Source organism: Aspergillus wentii, assembly GCF_001890725.1.
Source record: "Aspergillus wentii DTO 134E9 unplaced genomic scaffold ASPWEscaffold_2, whole genome shotgun sequence".
Taxonomy (NCBI): Eukaryota; Fungi; Ascomycota; class Eurotiomycetes; order Eurotiales; family Aspergillaceae; genus Aspergillus; species Aspergillus wentii.
Genome location: NW_024467833.1, coordinates 2,018,140 through 2,035,611, shown reverse-complemented (window position 1 = coordinate 2,035,611; position 17,472 = coordinate 2,018,140). Strand labels below are relative to the sequence as shown.

At 47.8% G+C, this 17,472-nt stretch overlaps 7 protein-coding genes across 7 annotated transcripts; 1 reads left to right on the top strand and 6 right to left on the bottom strand.

Annotated features, from left to right (window-relative positions):
- Nucleotides 1–78: 78 nt before the first annotated feature.
- ASPWEDRAFT_24715 (SPFH domain-containing protein) lies at nt 79–1,353 on the bottom strand (the record flags this gene model as incomplete). The annotated part of the gene is made up of 2 exons (XM_040832653.1): nt 79–796; nt 851–1,353. The coding sequence occupies 2 exons, from the start codon at nt 1,351–1,353 to the stop codon at nt 79–81; spliced, it is 1,221 nt and encodes a 406-aa protein (XP_040692506.1).
- Nucleotides 1,354–2,553: 1,200 nt separating this feature from the next.
- Nucleotides 2,554–3,260, bottom strand: ASPWEDRAFT_343257 (uncharacterized protein). Its single transcript, XM_040833974.1, has one exon. It carries the CDS (start codon nt 3,075–3,077, stop codon nt 2,592–2,594), a length of 486 nt encoding a protein of 161 aa, XP_040692505.1. The 5' UTR covers nt 3,078–3,260; the 3' UTR covers nt 2,554–2,591.
- Nucleotides 3,054–6,273, bottom strand: ASPWEDRAFT_36503 (La domain family). Its single transcript, XM_040834476.1, has 4 exons — nt 5,147–6,273; nt 3,965–5,090; nt 3,223–3,908; nt 3,054–3,165 (listed from the first exon to the last, which is right to left on the bottom strand). The coding sequence occupies exons 1-3, from the start codon at nt 5,829–5,831 to the stop codon at nt 3,410–3,412; spliced, it is 2,310 nt and encodes a 769-aa protein (XP_040692504.1). The 5' UTR covers nt 5,832–6,273; the 3' UTR covers nt 3,054–3,165; nt 3,223–3,409.
- A 2,539-nt stretch (nt 6,274–8,812) lies between these two features.
- On the bottom strand, nt 8,813–11,336 carry ASPWEDRAFT_48958 (nitrogen permease regulator 3 family protein; the record flags this gene model as incomplete). Its single annotated transcript, XM_040837188.1, has 2 exons — nt 8,813–10,197; nt 10,247–11,336. The coding sequence occupies 2 exons, from the start codon at nt 11,334–11,336 to the stop codon at nt 8,813–8,815; spliced, it is 2,475 nt and encodes an 824-aa protein (XP_040692503.1).
- Nucleotides 11,337–11,586: 250 nt separating this feature from the next.
- Nucleotides 11,587–12,602, bottom strand: ASPWEDRAFT_36499 (uncharacterized protein). The gene is made up of 4 exons (XM_040834475.1): nt 12,475–12,602; nt 12,341–12,375; nt 12,076–12,190; nt 11,587–11,947 (listed from the first exon to the last, which is right to left on the bottom strand). The coding sequence occupies exons 1-4, from the start codon at nt 12,522–12,524 to the stop codon at nt 11,833–11,835; spliced, it is 315 nt and encodes a 104-aa protein (XP_040692502.1). The 5' UTR covers nt 12,525–12,602; the 3' UTR covers nt 11,587–11,832.
- Nucleotides 12,603–12,988: 386 nt separating this feature from the next.
- ASPWEDRAFT_24712 (GFA family protein) lies at nt 12,989–13,596 on the top strand (the record flags this gene model as incomplete). Its single annotated transcript, XM_040832652.1, has 3 exons — nt 12,989–12,996; nt 13,052–13,231; nt 13,293–13,596. 3 exons carry the CDS (start codon nt 12,989–12,991, stop codon nt 13,594–13,596), a joined length of 492 nt encoding a protein of 163 aa, XP_040692501.1.
- Nucleotides 13,597–15,644: 2,048 nt separating this feature from the next.
- ASPWEDRAFT_24711 (F-box protein) lies at nt 15,645–16,883 on the bottom strand (the record flags this gene model as incomplete). Its single annotated transcript, XM_040832651.1, has 3 exons — nt 15,645–16,070; nt 16,131–16,211; nt 16,242–16,883. The coding sequence occupies 3 exons, from the start codon at nt 16,881–16,883 to the stop codon at nt 15,645–15,647; spliced, it is 1,149 nt and encodes a 382-aa protein (XP_040692500.1).
- Nucleotides 16,884–17,472: the final 589 nt, after the last annotated feature.

Below are 17,472 nucleotides of genomic sequence, written 5' to 3'. Positions count from 1 at the left end.
TAAACCAGCAATCAAAAAAAATGGGAATAGGAAAAAGGAGATGTGAAACGAATAAATGATTTCTAGCTTTTCAACTCATCACCTCTTCTCCTGGCCGGCTTGAGCAGCCGGCTCCCAATCCTGTGCGGCCTCGGCCAAATCTTCGAGCTCAGTCTTTATTTGTTCCGAACTCTTCTCGGACTTGTCGCCAGAAGTCTCCTGCACTCCGAGAGCCTTGGCCGCGACGGACTTTGCCTGGCCCTCACTGACCTTGCCGTACACAGCCATGGCATTGGCAATCATTCCACCAAGGTCACCAACATTTCCAGGCACCACAACGGCGGTACCCTCGCGCGCGAGTTTCGACCAAGCGTCGACGTACTTCTCTGCAACGCTAAGGCTCATGGCGCTATGAGCATTTTCTTTACCATCCTCAATGGCCTTGGCGACAGCTGCGATTCCTTGTGCACTAGCCTGGGCCCTCAATCGGATAGCCTCAGCCTCACCACCCGCAAGGTTGATCGCCTTTTGTTGCTGACCTTCTGACTCGAGGATCTCCGCGCGCTTCGCACGCTCTGCGGTAACCTGGCGATGCATGGCCTCGACAACACCCTCCGGAGGGTGGAAATCCCGAATCTCATACCGTAGACAGGTGACGCCCCATGCTTGCGCTGCCTCATTGATAGCCTGGGTGATTTTGGTATTTAACGTCGTACGTTCCTTCAGAACATTATCCAACGTAAGCTGACCAATCTCGGACCGCATTGTCGTCTGTGCAAGTTGGGTGATGGCATATTCTGCATCTTCGACTCCGTAACTAAGGATAACAAGTCAGCTCCAAACACCCATTACACCACCCAATTCAACTGACCTCGCCTTATACGCATCAAAAACCCTCGTATACAGCACACCATCCAGCTCCAACGTAACATTATCCGAGGTAATAGCAGACTGACTGGGAATCTCCACAGCCGACTCCTTCAAACTCTTAACATACGCAATCCGATCCAAAAACGGAATCAGAAGCGCCAGACCCGGTTCCAGAATCCGGTGGAACTTGCCCATCCGCTCGACAATCCATGCCGTCTGCTGCGGTACGAACCGGATGATGGTATTGGCGGGGAGTGAGGTGCGATTCGTAAAGTAGGTGGGAGGGCCACCGCCATGTGACGGGTTGGCGGCTGCGAGGCTCAGAACGGAGGTTTCTGGAGCGAGTCTGCGGGGGGAAGTTGTGAGGGTTCTCCGGGAGATGCGGTTCAGGGAAGTTGCGGTTGCTATGCTGGAGCCGGAGAGGCGGTTCTGGAGGAGGAGCAGGTTGGGGGTGGTGGTTGAAGACTGGAGTAGCCTCGATGTGTGTCTGGAGGCCACGTCCATCTTGACAGAATTGAAAGGGAGAATCAACCTGAGCTTCTATGGGGAAGGAAAGAGTCAACGGAAGACAAGCGCTGGAAGGGAGCAAGTCGCGTTGGAGAAGAGTCAAGCTGGATGCCAGTTACGGCGTTCGTCACTGGTCAGCCATGTTGGCCTGAGGCATGAACAGTTCGCGCGGCGAAACATTCATCCGGGTATACAACTCGCTGAATGCAATGATATCAATGAAACGACATCAGAAAAAACAGCAATATTAGAATGTTAAAATGGAATTATGTAACGGTCTATCAAATGGCTAAAAATGTAACTAACTCCAAGTAATATCAGACTCAATCTATATCTCGTTACCCATAACCCAATTTACCGTATAATATCACAGGATCGTACTTTCTAGAAGAAAGGATTGATCAAGAATATTTGAATTGAGATGAACACCATTTTTTCCCAAACTACTTGAACGATCTTCGCAGACACAACAATTACCCATAATATGCATGTCGCATTACACTGACAGAAAAATTAATAACCCATTTTATGCAAAAAAAAGTGAACAAGTCGAATGAGAAGAGAAGAGAAAACGGGGCCGAAGACAGTCGAGGAAATCAGGTAACAGGAACAGACGACTGCTCTGCGTCGCGCGCGTAGAGAAAAGGGATTTCGACTCCAGATTCGCCTGGGTATTCCCGAGAAATCGTGCTATTGATAACATCATGGTTATTTGTTTTTTGTTTTTTTCTGTTTCTGAACTCAGCTGCGCCCCGCGTGAGAATCCTTTCTTTCTGGAGGATTTTCTCACGCCCGTACTAGAAAATCAAATAACAAGATAAAAAGGCGTGATCGCACAATATTAAAAACCGAATGGGACTCGAATCTCTATGGTCGTGGGAAAAAGTCTTTTGGCCTGGTGCACCACGGAAGCAGGCATCAAACACACAAAGACACTGCCCAGTAAAACATGCCCGGACTCCAGGTAATTTTAAAAACCTCCCATGACTAAAGCAAAATGAGAAAAGTGAAAAGGAAAAGAAGAGAAAAGGCCGAGACTTCGAATGTGCATATACCGCAAACCACTTTGCGAGGATTGGCACTCGGCAACCCGGCAAAAAAAAAAAAAAAAAAGAAAAAGAAAAAGAAAAAGAAGAAAGAAGAAAAATGCAAAAGCTGAAGAAATAGTAATGCAAGTCATGACAGATGAACAAAGTGCGAAAATAAAAAATAAAAAATAATGAAACGGAACAAAATCACTTTTCCAGTTCGGCTCTCAAGCTAGCATCGAGAACACAGTCAATCTTTTTGCGGGTTCTCGGGTTGAAAGATCGACTTTGCCAGGCTGAACGTAAAGTCTGGAAAACAATACGCCCGCTTGGACTCGTAGATTCTTCCCGGCCAAAGTCAACCAGGTCTCGGACAACCTCATCAGGTAAGACCTTGTTGCTCGACAAAGAAGCACCGTAAAAGTGTATAAACCTGTTGAACCCGTAGCTGGCGTATCGTGCAGAAATATCATCAAGCGCTAGACTCCTAAAATCATTGTACATTTGTGCATTGAAATTTTGGACCAAGAAATGCGACCAGAATTGGTACAAAACATCCATGTCACGGTCACCTTGGGCTGCCGTTAAATTTCGTTTCTCAAGAGCTCGTTTTCGGAAAACATTGTAAGATTCGTGGACAAAATCGGAAGGCAGAAATTCAATAGGGGTGTCTTTCTCCTTCACCCAGAACATCGGCAGGGGAGATTTGGCTTCAGCAATCCCGGTAGTCGAGGGAGAATTCAATGGAAGAGGAATATGCTGTGCAGAATTCACATATTGACTATTGTGAAATCAGTGACTGAGGCATTCGAGACCTACCAGTCAAACAAGGACTTACCTATGGGATATAGCCGCCGCAGTCCTGGGACAAGGGGAAAATAGGTTGTTTGGGGATATATCTATTCCGCGCGCTGTTTTAAGGCGTCAACAGATCCGTTCGGTAAAGGGGGATGGGGTGAATGGCTGAGAAATGGTGGCTGTGGAGGTACTGGGCTTGCTGATCGGCGCACCACAATCACCAATTTCTAAACCTGGTCATCTGGGAAGGGAAGGGACTCAATGGGGATCCCTACATTTGCAACCTCATTCTGGGCGGGAATAGGCTTGGAGGGGGAAAACTCCGGAGCAGCGGAGGACAACGGTGTCTTCGAAACGCTGGTGCCATTAGGCAAAGCCGATCCGTTGGTCAGACCATCGGCGTGGTTCTGGGTGTCTTCGGGCTTGCCGGCGTGTGTGAATGGCGGAGGGCCTTCGTTCTGTGCCGAGGGATCACGCTGTTCAATGGGAAAAACCCACTGCTCCCACTTCTCTCGCGGGCGCAAACGATCAACGCCATCCTCGCCGACGTAGCACTCAACGGTTCTAAGCTGACGGCCAACGTGGCGGAGGAGCTCGAAATCCTCAGTCAAAGTCTTGATTCTCTTGAAGCCAGCAATGAATGCCAGGTTCACGTAACCCTGCGAGTCCATGTGCTTACGCAGGAACAGATCCTTGCACAGGTTGTCAACCGAGAAGTAGTATTCCCTAAACCTTGTTAGCTCCTGGGGAACGTTGGTCTCTTGAATATGCGTCAAACTTACAGCTGCATCGAGATCATGCTCATGAGGGAGAAAGGCTCCATGTACTGTTGGTATGGGACCGCAGTCATGGGACCAGCGGGGATTTGCTGGTAGCCATACATTGTGTTGATTTCGGCGGGGTAAGGATAGACACCGTACATAGCTCCAGAGTTAGGGAGCGAGGGGGATCGGAAAGTCATCTTGTGGCCGTGCTGCGATCCATTGGGCAGGTTCTGCGATCTTTGGCGGTCGGAGAAACCGAACGACTTGGGGTGGACAAAGGATTGGTGTGACATGTGGTTGTTGGGGAAGTGCGAATTCTGGGAGCCATTGAAGCCAGAGTGACCACCACGGCCTCGATGAGAGCCTCGACCTCTCTCAGCACGCGACTCACGGTGGTGTTCCTTGTTGTCCTTGTGGTCACCGTGGAAACCAGCGAAGTCTGCGGACTTGGGACCGTTTTCAAAGCGGTGCGAGCGAGCGTGCGAGTCAACGGACAGGTGGGCGTTACCCTTGTGAGCTCCGTCCTGGTTTCTGGCAAAGCCCTTGCCGTGGTGGCGGGGGAAGTCGCCGTTGGTCTGCTTGCCAGATGGGGCACCGTTGACATCCTCAGCACCCTTGGCACCGCGGCTCCGGTCAGCGGCCTGGGGAGCCTTGCCAGCATCGGCACTGTTGGCGCGTCTACCATTGGCAGGGAGGGAGTTTGCGCGAGGAGTGTTGGGCTCGCCACGGCCTCTCTCTGCGGAAGAAGCCTGCTTGGCGGTGGCATTCTGGGCTACCTGTCCAGCGGGAGCCTTGTCAGCAGCAGCAGCTCCAGCACCGTGGGCACCGCTGCGACCACCGTCTCTTCCACCACGAGCAGTTCTTCCGCCTCTGCGGCCAGAAGATGGAAGAGGAGTGGTGAAGACGGCAGTGGGCACGTAAGGAACGGGCATCCACTTCTCCTTTCCATGCGAACGAGTAGCAGGGCTCTTTTCGGCCTTGTCGGATTTCTCGGTCTTCTCCTGAGCCTTCTTCTTCTCTTCGCCTTGCGCAACTTGAGGAGTGGGCCACAAGGCAGCGTCTCCGACAGGGGGAGGATTCGAGTCTGCAGAATGTCCGTTAGCTTGCACTTGTCGGCTAGAGCGAGATCCAGATTTCCTGGAGCCTATAGGGATTGTATTCAGCAGACAACTTGGCGAAGGGTCGCAATATGTTACTTACCATCGTCTCGTCCCTTGTTTCCGTCAGTCTTCTTCAGTGCGGCATCCTTCTTCTTCGAGGCGGCTTTCGACAACTCCTGCTGGTTATCCCCAGATGTCGAGGACGCGGTAGATGCAGTCTTTGCGGTGCCCTTGTTGCCAGAAGTAGCAGGCTTGAGCGCTGCGATGGCCTTGGCCTTGGCGTCTTGGGCCTCTCTTCTCTGGTGCCAGATGTTCACCGTGGGGAGAGGAGCAGCCTTGAGCTCCTTGGGCGGCGGCACATTCTTTTCCTTCTCCTCGGTGGCATCCGACTTTTCCTTAGCACCCTCTGCTTCACCGTTGGGTTTCTCCGTTGTTGAAGCTTGGGACTGCTTATCCCATGTAGACTCGGAAGTTCCGTTGGGTGTATTTGAGCTGTCCTCATCCTTTGGTACAGTTGAGTTCGAAGCACCATCGCTAGAAGATGTTCCCGAGACGTCGGGGGTGGTGGTGGCAGCAGCGGTAGGTTCTGATGCCTTTTCGGTGGTAGCAGCGGGCTGCTCTGCCTCAACGGGTGTCTCAGCTTCGGCAGCCACGGTCTCTGTGCTCGTTTGCGGGCTGGACTCGGTGGTTTGTTCGGCTGCCTTAGAAGGCTCTGGCGAGGCCGACGGTGTCGTCGCCGTAACCATGCCCTTTGCGGCTGCGGCATATGAAAATGTGGCGGCCATTTTTTCTTGCTTTAAGAAAATAGAAGTAATGAGAATAATCAAGTATATCCGTTCTAGAGAGAAGAAAAAGACTGTTCTGCCAGAGAACGGGTGCCTCCCTTGGCAACCCCAGAAAACTTGTATGCGCCGGCTAAGGGCGAAACTGTTCCAACACCAGTGGAAATCCGAAGAATCAACTTTCACCCTCTTGAAATCCCACCAAACTGCAAACTTCCGTCACTGCAGATTATTGAGGAGGCTGGTCGTGGAATAGGTCGGAGACACAGGCGTTCTTCGTAATCGACGAAGTCGTAGGGTGTAGGTTCAAAAAATTATGATCTCGTGTATCCGTAAAAACGAAAAGGCCTTAAAACGCGAATCGCATCGATATAGGCAAAAAGGATGAGAAAAAAGAATAGGGTCCGTCGAAGGATTCGATCGAAAAGAAGAGGATAATCCTAAACGATTAAAAAAAAAAAAAAAAAAAAAAGGCACTGCCTGACCAACAATAAAAACACGAGGATATTTCGCTTCGTATTTTAGCCCAGTTGTATGTCACTTCGTGCGGTTTTTCGATCGCCCGATGAGAGGGGTGAAATTCAACAGGAACCAGAGATGATGTCTCTCTGAGCACGGTTGGAGACGGTATAATCGGATCACCGACCAGGGATGATGCACGGTATGAAAATGGAAACCTCTACAGGCGTTGCCCCTTGAGATGCGTAGACAAAAAAAGTCGCGACTTGCACGTGGCGACGGCTAACAACGTCGAGAGGTTTGCGAGGTTTTTTTTTTGGTGGGAGTGGTTGTGAGTTTCTTTTTTTCTTTTTCTTTTTTTTTCCCTTGTTGATGTTTCTCGCGAGAGAACTGCGATGGCCTCAGAAAAACAATAATAAGGAACAAGGACAGATCTCGTATGTATTGTTAAAAAATAGAATAAATAAAAAATCGAAGGATCAACCGATCAAATAAACCCTTGCCAACAAAAATCCCGCGAAAGTCAGGACGTGCGTGGGAAGGAGATCGGAGGATGATGGATGGGGGGGGAGATTTGTAGACCGAAGAAAATCACGCCTAGCAATGCAGACGCCAGCGGCGGGCGACGGAAAGGCGAGGAAGAGACGGAATCGAGAGAAACGAAGGAAGGGAACGTCCAGGACGTGAGGAGGAGCGGGGGAGAAAAAAAGAGGAGGAGAAAAGAAGAGAGACAAGAAGAGAGGAAGAGAGGAAGAAGAGAGAGAGAGAGAGGGACGTGGAGGAAAGCAGACAGAGTCGAGTGTATTGTGGAATCCGCAGCGTAAAAAAAAAAAAAAAAAAAAAAGTCTTTCCATCGACAATGCAAGCAAAGCAAAGCAAAAAAAAAATACGTTCCTTACGCCCGCCGGTACAAAAAAGAAAAGCAGTCCGTGGACTTCAGGGCTTCTGTGGGTAACAAACGGACGTTGCGGATCTCTTGGTACCAGCAATTACAGCCGAATCTTCTTTTCTTCATGATGTTTCTTAGATTTTGAAGATATTCATTTGATGGATTGTGTAGATATTTCCATCCGTAGGTATTGTGTAATACTACCCCTCTTCCCCTCATGGACTGATTATTCTGAACAAAAGAATAGTGCCGTTCCTTGGCCTTATTTGTCAATTAGAGTCCCTCACAGTCTGCATCAATGACAGACATTGTGCCTGGATATAGACAAAATATGTATCTCTGTATATCCATCTGTATAACATCTATAACAGCTGATATATCCCAACTGCCAGGCAAAGTGAATTGACCAATATCGATATATCCCTCAGAATTGACAACTGAGGGGCTCAATGGAGGGGCCATGCATTAATCCCAGGCCCCTCCATGTAACTATACTGATTTGGAATTTTCATCAAGAGCCTGTAGGATCCCATATATTGTAATCCTGAACTGAATATATTATATGCCTATGTAAATGCAGGTATGGAATGAGAACAAGGAGAATTATGTATTCTAACATACCATTGACCAAGCAAACAAAGTAACCCTGGACAAAACAGCGTGAGAAATAAAGAGCATCACAAGCAATAATACAGCCAATATTATCAGCGGGGATTCTGATTAAATTACACATTACAGTACATCAGCGGGGTCCACTGCGTCATTTGTCTGCTCAACAAAGAAATGGTGAATGGAAATAAATACTTCTATCTTATTTGCTGCTCTATTCGATTTCTGAATTAATCCATCTTCATAGCCAGTCAACATTCAATTGATATATTCACGTGCCATACATATTCGGGAGTCGGCGAGAACCTCGTGGTTGTCGGGTATTTTGCGACATCCTTAATTCAAGCAGGGATCACTGAAACATCCCTCAATAATCCTAATATTAAACATTGTTTCTCTTTTGTATTTATATCTCAGGTTTTCTTGCAGACTGCTGATGACTGGCCTTATTTCTTCATTAGACTGCAATAAAGATACCTCATTACCAACTACCTATTTCGTCGTTGCTATATTTGTACATTCCATGTCATTTACTGACATGTAGATACTTGGTGACAGGTATCCTACAGTCTACACCGTAGACATTTTCTATTTTATCGATTCTTAATATGACAATCCGTTGGACTAAGGTTATTATCATCCAGAATGGGAAAATAACCACGCGCACAGCTGAATATACTTCAGAAATCCTCTCGGCGTAGATATAAAATACCAAATCGTTAGTAAAATCTGGAGTGTTCCATAATCCCTCATTCTCCACGTGACCCAAATTCAGTCGCTTAGAACAAAAAAATATTAATTAACGCATCCCGCGTGGTTCTTCAACCCCATTTTTTTCTCATTATGTATTATTTATTAGGGCTGAATGTCTGGCAATAATTTAATGGCCTCGGAATTCTTCGGAGGCTCGGTGACTGACCTCATGTCCGTTTGATTTCTTCCGCCCGTCTATCCGACCCAACCTCCATCATATCACGTGAACGTTTTCTATCTTTGGGATGCGATGCAGTCATTATAAACAACTAATTCACCAGTGTCTGACACTGACCAGGACTTGTTCTCGTGGGTCCAATTCTATCGAGGACTGCTGTCCTGTCACCAACCCTAGCCGTGTGACTATCTGCCAGACCAACTTGCGCTTCAGCCCTTCCCGAACGGAGATCTTTTCGAGGGCGTCGCATCCATTGAAATATTTGATAAACGTAGGCCAATACTTCCTGAGTGACGTTCCGAGTCCCGCAACTTCAAGGTCTCCAGCCCCGTCAGAACTTGGTGCGTCTCCCAGACTCTGATCTAAGCCTGGGTACTCGGGGAACCGTGCGACAATCTCATCCAACCATCGAGACTCGAGGGGTGAGGCGCGATGAGGCGACAGGATGAGCGACGCCGTTTTCAGGGACGTGTTGCGGTCCAGCAAGGAACGCGAGAGGTGCATCTCCCCGGCCATGTTGTATCGGCCTGGCATTGGAGTTTCTTCACCGCTTCCCTGGCTTGCAAGGGACGATGACGACGATGAGCTGGCGTCGTCACCGTCGCTGTCTTCATTCTCCTCCACTGTGGAGATTGTCGTCGATACACCTTTAGCCAGGTACTTGTCTACCTCTTCTCTGCGGAGGGCCATCTCCACCGCCATCTTGATCTCTGGCGTGACTTTGACTCTCGCAAATGCACGAAGTTGAGTAACCCATCCTCCTCGTAACAACCATGCCAGTATCGCAAAGTATGTCTCTTTATGGTCTTTGCTGGGGATGAAACTTCCATAAGGTCGTGGGCTTCCACTCATCGCAGATAACATCTTTGGTAAGCTCGGTAGCGTGGGGAATGCTAGTTGGTAAGCAGCAGTAGCGACACCCAGCTTGCTCAGATCGCAGTTCGGAGATACGATGTATGTGTCGCGCTGGTGGAGAGGGGGTATAGCACGCGCACGTCTCCAGTACACGAGATGGCTAGCCAGCATCTGGATCGTCGAGAGCGGAATGCCTGATGCGGCAGATATTTGAGCAAAAGACTTGGTTGGTTTAGAGCATCGAAGATAATGAGCCAGCGCCGGAGCCAGGGCACCACCAGACGCTTCAACGTCTTTGATAATCGTCGCTTCATTGTCTAGTAATAGAAGGGCAAAGTGCTTCGCTAGCACTTGATGGGGCGCGACGTTATCATCAACCGCCGGGTCATCAACAGGAGTAACGCTATCTGCCGTAGTGAGCCAAAGCCCGGGGTATGCTTTATCAGTTGGTCCGGCAAGGTAGGGCGTTGAAGTGAGAGGAGGGATCTGAAGCGAAATAGACACATCTTGACTTAGTGAGACGGATGCAATCTTCGAAGCCGATATACTGGTAAAGACCGTATAGATAGCTCGAGCAAGTGACGACTGCGATATCAACTCCGCGTAAAGGGTGTTGACAGAGGTTCCTAATCGGCCATTAGCAGAGATCCATCTGAAAGATTTCAACAATCTTACTTTTTTCTTTAGCTTTCTCTTTCATATGCGAGATGTGCAATGCTTCCCTCCACACGTAATCCGTACGAGCCTGCTCCCATTTCAAGGCTTTGGCAAACTTCTTGATGATATTGTCGTAGATATCCCGAATCCGCATCGAGTATTCCAACAATGGCGGATCCACCACAAAGACAACATTAAACATGGTCATGGAATCTTTATCATCATCCTCATCAAGCGGTTCACTTTGCGCCCTCCCATTCTGCAGACTGCTAGTCAGTGACGCACGCTTCGCATCCGAGGCAGACAATTGCTTCGGACTCAGGGTATCAGTCGAATCTGCCATTAGATCATCCCCATCCCCATCCCCATCTCGACCATCCTCTGCATGCTCGTTATGTCCCAACTCCCCTCCATCCCACTCCGCCCGAGGCTTCTTCTTTTTCTTTCGTCTCTGTTTCCTCCATGTGCCATCTTCACGGACAAACACCGGCCACCCAACAAAGGCCAAATCATTAATCCCCACCTCAAACCGCCGTTTATGCCACGACCGCGACGGACTCAACAACTTCTCCCACACATCCGCAGGAAGCCCCAAGAGCGATTCCCACGGAGGACGGTACGGGCCTCCAGACCCCGCATCCTCCTGCCTATCCGACGCAGCACCCGCGTCATCATCCACATCAGAAGCCGGGCCGCGCTTCCGCATCAAACCCCGCCCAGAGCTCAAAGAACCAGGACGGTGAGCTGACGACTCCCCAACCGGCGACGCAGACGCAGACACATGGTCATCGATGCCAAAGCTACTCATCCGTCTCGCCGGCATCAGCGACGACGACATCGTCGTGCTACCAGCCAGATGGTGCGGTTCCTCCTCATCTTCGTCCGAGGTCGACGAGCTCGAGTCACTGGAGCTGGAATCCGTGCTCTTCCCCTGCCCGCTTTTGCTACGTGAGATGCGTCGGCCTTTCTGCGTATGCGGGGTTGGTAGGCCGTTCTCGCTGAGAGGGTTCGGGGGGTAGTGGAACACAAAACGTGGGCCGGCGCGGGAGCGGACGATCAGGATTATTGCCACCAAGCAGGGATCTGGAGGGCGAGCAATTGATGACATTGTTTTAAATGAGAAATGGCGGGATCACATTGGATCGCCTCGTGGTGGGGAGTGGAGGTTGAAGATTGAAGTTCTGTGATGGACGGGTTGATTGGGTTGGGCAAGCTTGGGCTTCCTTGTGATCGATCGCGGGACAGCTTCCCCGCATGGAGCTTCCGCAAGACATACACCAGAGGAACAGGATAGTGGAGAATAATGTAGACAGTAGAATTAATGATCGACATGGAAGGAGAGATAGAAGCTTTCTATGGTTGAGATAAACTAATTTAATAAATGAAAATGGTGAAAATGCTGTCATGACTCCGTGGTTCATACGACTCTTATATACAAGAGATGCGAGCTGCAGATATATACATGGATCGATCCAATAAACGCCATATAATGTGTAAATGTCCCCAAATCAAGCAGAAACAGTATCCAGTCGAGTATGAATACGTCCGCCCGAGATATCATACAATCCCTCCCCTCCTAGCCAACTTTCCCGTGGTATGTGCAATCAAGACTTCGCTCCCGCATTCTCGTTGGAAGAACTGGGCTCCGCAGCGCCTTTATTTTTGTCTTCTTCAAAGACAAGTCCAAGATTTTTGAAGTCGTCGGGCGCCATGAGATTCCTGTTCACGAGAGATATCAATTAGCCTCTTATCCAAAATCCCCCAGTCGATTGACAGCAGGAAAGCAGCAGCCCCCTTTCACGCGAAAATATCCTTCATGAAACACAAAGACAAAATCTTCAACATACTTGTCCATTCGGCAACCCAGGTATCCCTTGGCCAACTTCCGACAGCCCTCGTCATTCACACCCCTTGTCGACTTGAGGCACTTCAAGTATTGAGAAATCAGATGCTTGCATTCTCCTATTTGAATTCAAGAAACAATTAGCCGATATTTCTTTAATCGAGGTCATATTTCGTTTTGAATGCAAGTCCTTGTAGAAACTCGCTCGTATGTTTTGCAGATTCGTATTGAAGACTATCGCAGGTGTCATGAGGAAGGGAAGAAAATACCCTCATGATCAAGAGGAAAACTGCCACGCTCGGGTCTATGATCAAAACCAGAAGTATTAGCGACTGTATCTTCAATAACAGGAGCAAATGCAAGACCAAATAACACCATCCGAACATCAGGGAAGAAAACTCACGGTGTAGGTTTAATATTGGCCGCGCCACCTCCAGGTGCTCCGAAACTCATCGCGAAAATCAATTGATAGAATATCCAGCAAATGACAACAGGTACGATCGCAGCAAGTGGATGAAAGACAAAGTATCAGGACCGTCGGTTTCCGAAAAGTTGGGGCTGATGCGGGAGTCAAACAAGACAAAAGAAACAAACACGATTGGTTTCTGCTTGGCAGGGAAACAGTGGCAATGGCATTAATTATGCACGAGAGATATCGATGCAGTTTCAATTGGCTGCTCTGGTGTATTTAACTGGGATTTGAATGATGAAGCTGGTTCGATAATGCAGGGTTTCAGCTACGGTGCTTGGTTGACGCTTTCTTACCCCTCATACGGATGTATATAAAGGTGTGTGACTACATATCGATGACGTCCCATTCTCCATCCAGCACCGTTTGCCATATATATATTCATCGATCCTATTTCTTTAAAAACAAAGAAAAGAAAACCAATCAATCATTTAAATTATTATACAAAATGCCAATGTAAGACACAACTTCCAACCTCACCTCCCAAAGACACCCACACTCACCCAAACAGGAAACTCGAAGGCAGCTGCCAATGCGGCCAAGTCCAGTTCACCCTCGACTCCCAAACCCCCGTACCCTACCAGCTCTGTGCATGTAGCATCTGTCGCAAAGTTGGCGGATACAGCGGCAGCGTCAACCTGGGCGGCATTGCCGATTCCCTCAAAGTCATCAAGGGAAAGGATGTGATAAAGTAACGTTTTATACCAATGCGAGACATGAGACAAGATAACAAGAGCTAACCGAGAATGCAGGAAATACTCGGCAATCAAGGACCGCGGCACAAACAAGGAAGAACTCTGCTCGTCTGAGCGAAACTTTTGCTCCAACTGCAGCACGATGCTCTGGCTTTGGGATCACAACTGGCCGGAACTGATTCATCCGTTTGCGTCTGCGATTGACACCGAATTGCCTGCTCCAGATGCGATGGTTTGTGTCATGGCCGGGTCTAAGCCGTCATGGGTGCGCTGGCCCGAAGGGGAGAAGAGCGTGCATGAGCTGTATGGCGAGGACAGTCTCGAAGGGTGGCACAAAAAGCACAACCTGTTTTTCCAGTGAATCCTTAGGACGGTGACGAAGTGACGAAGATGATGAGATGAGACGATGACTAGTGGAATGCACGTTGCTACGGAGATGCTTAAGTAGCTTAACTTTACGTGGGAACAACGATGTTATAGTAGAAAATTGTATTGAATGCTATCGCTAAATGCAGACCTAAAATAAAATGTTAGCCAGGAACATACAGAACCAGGTAAACAAATGGCAAGAGTTGGGAAATGTATCAGTTCTCCAAGGTGAATCTTGTTTTTTTCTCCATATATGTAGTATTCAGAAAGAACACAGCGATTAAAGAATCATCAAATGACAGCGAGGCAAAAGAAAATAAAATAGAACTTACCATAATAGGCCAATAAAGATTACTACAAGTCCATGTTCCTATACATGTCCGATAATCAGCAACAATTCCACAAGACGTGATGTGTGATTCGAGAGAGAAAAAGTCAAGACATGTCAACTATAGTCAGGCTTTCGGCCCGTAAGTCAGCACGAGTTCAGAAGTCGTCGTGGAAGTAGAAAACTCACCTCATTAAATCAGATTTTTATGTGTAAAATGTTCATTCCCAACGCAGTACGTCAGGTCAAACAGTGTGAATAACATATTCATCATGCAAAGTTGATCATGGTGTATGGGGCAGAAGAGAGATGAAGATGGATTGACAATACCTATGGGGAGCAAGTCAGTAAAGATCGACAACCCATAATGTAATGACAATAGCAATTGACAAGGTTGATCAAGGCTCAGGTGACGAGTTCTCAACAAGTGATACACCTCCCCAACACCCGCAGAGTTTGTACGCTCTGCTTGTAATGGATGCGGTTCGATGCACACATTATGTCCGCCCGTTCGTTCAAGATATCCTCATAGAGAAGATAGCAACCAAGTGCAAGGGTGTGAAGTGGGATTGTAGTACCTAATGAACAGCTTGTTAGTGACTTGAAACATCAATGACAAGTGTGTAAATGAAGAGTAAAACTCGTGTGTAGTCAGACAAGGCTGAAACTTAAAAGTATGACAGATTCCACATGGTGATTAAGTTTGAGGAATGCCTTATGCGTGTCTTTAGAGTCATCATACAAGGGGAGGGAGGTGCATTCGAGAGAGAAAGAGAATAAGATACCGTACCTTTTAAGAGAACAAGATGTACGGAACACTGGAAGAGACGCTTGAATCATCATAAGATCCGAGTATCCTAATAGAAACGAGTCAGCAACGTTGTCGAATAATTGCTACTATCAAGAGTCAATGATAGAGGCAAAGATCAGAGTAATTCTAGAGACTTAAAAAGGTCCTTCTTGTATTTTCGGATATTGGATACTCCTGTTAAGGAAATTCATCTTGAAAAAAAAAAAAAAGTGGTGCCATGGGAAAGAAAGGAAAAGTAAAAACTCACTTCTTGACCAGCAGGAAGAACTCAATGGAGTGCATGCATTGTTAGTCAGATATCAAGAAACAGAAGAAGAAAAGTTGAAGCGTTGGGGCTGCATTTTTCCCAAGCTTCAGCTCGCAGTTGCAAGCGCTGGAAGGTGGGAGAAAAAAATTTTGTGGGATGCGGCCGTAATTTATACGGAGGACCGGGCAACGGGAAGCGACTAGTGCAGGAAGCGAAGGTTGGCAGTGCAAACAGTGCAAACACCCGAAAGGAGATGGAAGCAGCTGGAAGCATCAAAATACTCGAAATGCCACAGTAAAAGGTATAGGAGAGATGAATATAGCTAGAGAAAGACTTGGATAACATCTCATTTAGACGTCAATAACTTCAGAAATAACTCCAAGGCTGTTAATGTATTTATCTTTACTCTAGCATCCATCAGTCTTACTATCCCAATCTCTCATAGTCCTCTTACCTGATGACCGTAAAACCCAGTGGGAATTGTGCCAGATTCAAGTGAGACTCTTAAGAACTTCTGATTTGGCTTTGGGGATTTTTGCTTTCCCCCTTCAAAGTGACAAGATCGACCGCGATTCGTAGATATCTACAGAAATCAGTACCGACGAAGCAAAAAAAAGATCAATGGCTGCATGCAACCAACCTTGAACTCGCCGATTACACTATCCCGGGCAACGTATATTCTCTCGATAATTCACCTCCTGGCCCATCGATGGCAAACTTCACGGTCCGCATCTTCTTCTTGTGTCTATATCGAAAGAGCCTCCGGCATTCGAGCGGGATATTTTCATCCGCATAGTCGAATTCAATACTAACTGGCTTGCAGGAGTCGAGAACCACAGAGACTCCGGTCAAAGACCGAAGGTAAGAACCACCATGTCCTCCGAACTTGATCCAGCACATCGGCTTAAATTCATTCTTGCTGGCATAATAGCTCATGAATGAAGTCTCGTTAAGATACACATCGGGGTCAGGAACACAGGGTAACCATAGAGAGTCATTGAGGAGTCGGTTATATTGTCTCAATCTCCCTGTAAGATTCTTTTTCTTGCCACAGATGGCGAGACAAACCATCTTATATCCCTGTTGGACAGTAAGCCTTCATCTCAAACATGTCAAGATCCATCCAGCAGATTGACCTACATCAAACCCAGCACTCAAAGCGGCTATCGGATTCTTGAAAACAAGCCGGTTTGTTCGTGCGCCCTCGTCTGGACATCCGAGCTATTGCGATAAAGAGTCATCATCCCTCACAATCTGCAGTGCATGAATGCCATTGGGTCCAATGGAAGGTATGGTTCCTTTTACGTGGCTGACATCCGTGAAAACAATGTTTGCCCGCGCAGTATACCCCAGATGAATCTCCAGCCCGTCATCAGCAATAATATGTATACCTGCCACATAGCTCGTCTTCCCATCACGGATGATGGAGACACCAATTCTCGAAAGGCAAGAGGGCATCGAAGTCTCTTGTTTATGGTATCTCAGACCCTCGTGACCTCGTAATATATATTGCCCGTTAGAAAGAAGACCTTCATGGACCTCCTCCCAACGGCATCCAGGCAGCTTCCGAGGAATAGGCCGTAGAGAAGACCAGTCGTTCCACTTCAGAGCCAATTTCTTCGCGAGGGACCGATTTAAAAGCCAGACTCGCTCCCTGTTTCTAAGCGCGGGAGAGAGATGGGCCCGGTTTGTCAAGTGGTATAGAGATCGCCAGTCTCGGGGCTCAGGTGCCTGAGTCTCATATGCCTCGAAAAAAAACCCTCGATTGCCACCAATACTGAATCTTTTAGCCCAGAATCTTTGGCTTGAGAATAAAGGGACAAATGCCCTTGACACACGGCGGAGATTAAGCGCATCCTTAACCGGGAGGTAGGCAGCTATAATCTCAATCATTTCGAGCGGCAAACTTAGAAAGCAGTCACGATATGTCCGTCCTTAGCAGCGTTTAAAGGCTTCATTCGGAGTTGGTGGTAATACCGAAGGGGCATTGAGTAGCACTTCGACCTCTGGCACATGATATGGATCATCCTTCATGCTTGTAGTAACCGATGACTTCCGTATCATAGATGTCTGCCACGGATAGTGATATTTCTTGTTGAGATTGAATAAGCCCCGATAGCCATGTTCCCATATATAAGCTGTGCCCGATGAATTTGACACCAGAAGTGAAAAGAGTATATCTAGGAACTGATCCAAAGGAACCTTTTTACCCGGACGACACTTTTTGAGCAGACACCAACACACGTCGTGGAAAATGTACTCATGCCGACCATCGTCATCTGGCTGGTCTCCCATCAAGGGAATGCGACTTAAGCGGCTTAACATCCCATCGGTCGTTTTCCTCAAGCGGAACTAATAGATTGCTCTTGCATAAACCAACTCCGGATAATCGGACTTCTGTTGGTGTATAATACACTGATAAAATAATTATTGAGGAAGCTTCTATGAGCAGACCAAGGGAGACAACAAACCAGCACGAAAT

Coding starts and splice junctions, on each gene's coding strand:
- ASPWEDRAFT_36499 (XM_040834475.1), bottom strand. CDS start 12,524: ATGAGTTTCGGAGCACCTGGAGGTGGCGCGGCCAATATTAAACCTACA. Junction 12,376..12,474: donor GCCAATATTAAACCTACACC/GTGAGTTTTCTT, acceptor TTTTGATCATAG/ACCCGAGCGTGGCAGTTTTC. Junction 11,948..12,075: donor CTGGGTTGCCGAATGGACAA/GTATGTTGAAGA, acceptor TCTCGTGAACAG/GAATCTCATGGCGCCCGACG.
- ASPWEDRAFT_36503 (XM_040834476.1), bottom strand. CDS start 5,831: ATGGCCGCCACATTTTCATATGCCGCAGCCGCAAAGGGCATGGTTACG. Junction 5,091..5,146: donor AAACAAGGGACGAGACGATG/GTAAGTAACATA, acceptor CAATCCCTATAG/GCTCCAGGAAATCTGGATCT. Junction 3,909..3,964: donor AGCATGATCTCGATGCAGCT/GTAAGTTTGACG, acceptor AACAAGGTTTAG/GGAATACTACTTCTCGGTTG.
- ASPWEDRAFT_343257 (XM_040833974.1), bottom strand. CDS start 3,077: ATGTTCTGGGTGAAGGAGAAAGACACCCCTATTGAATTTCTGCCTTCC.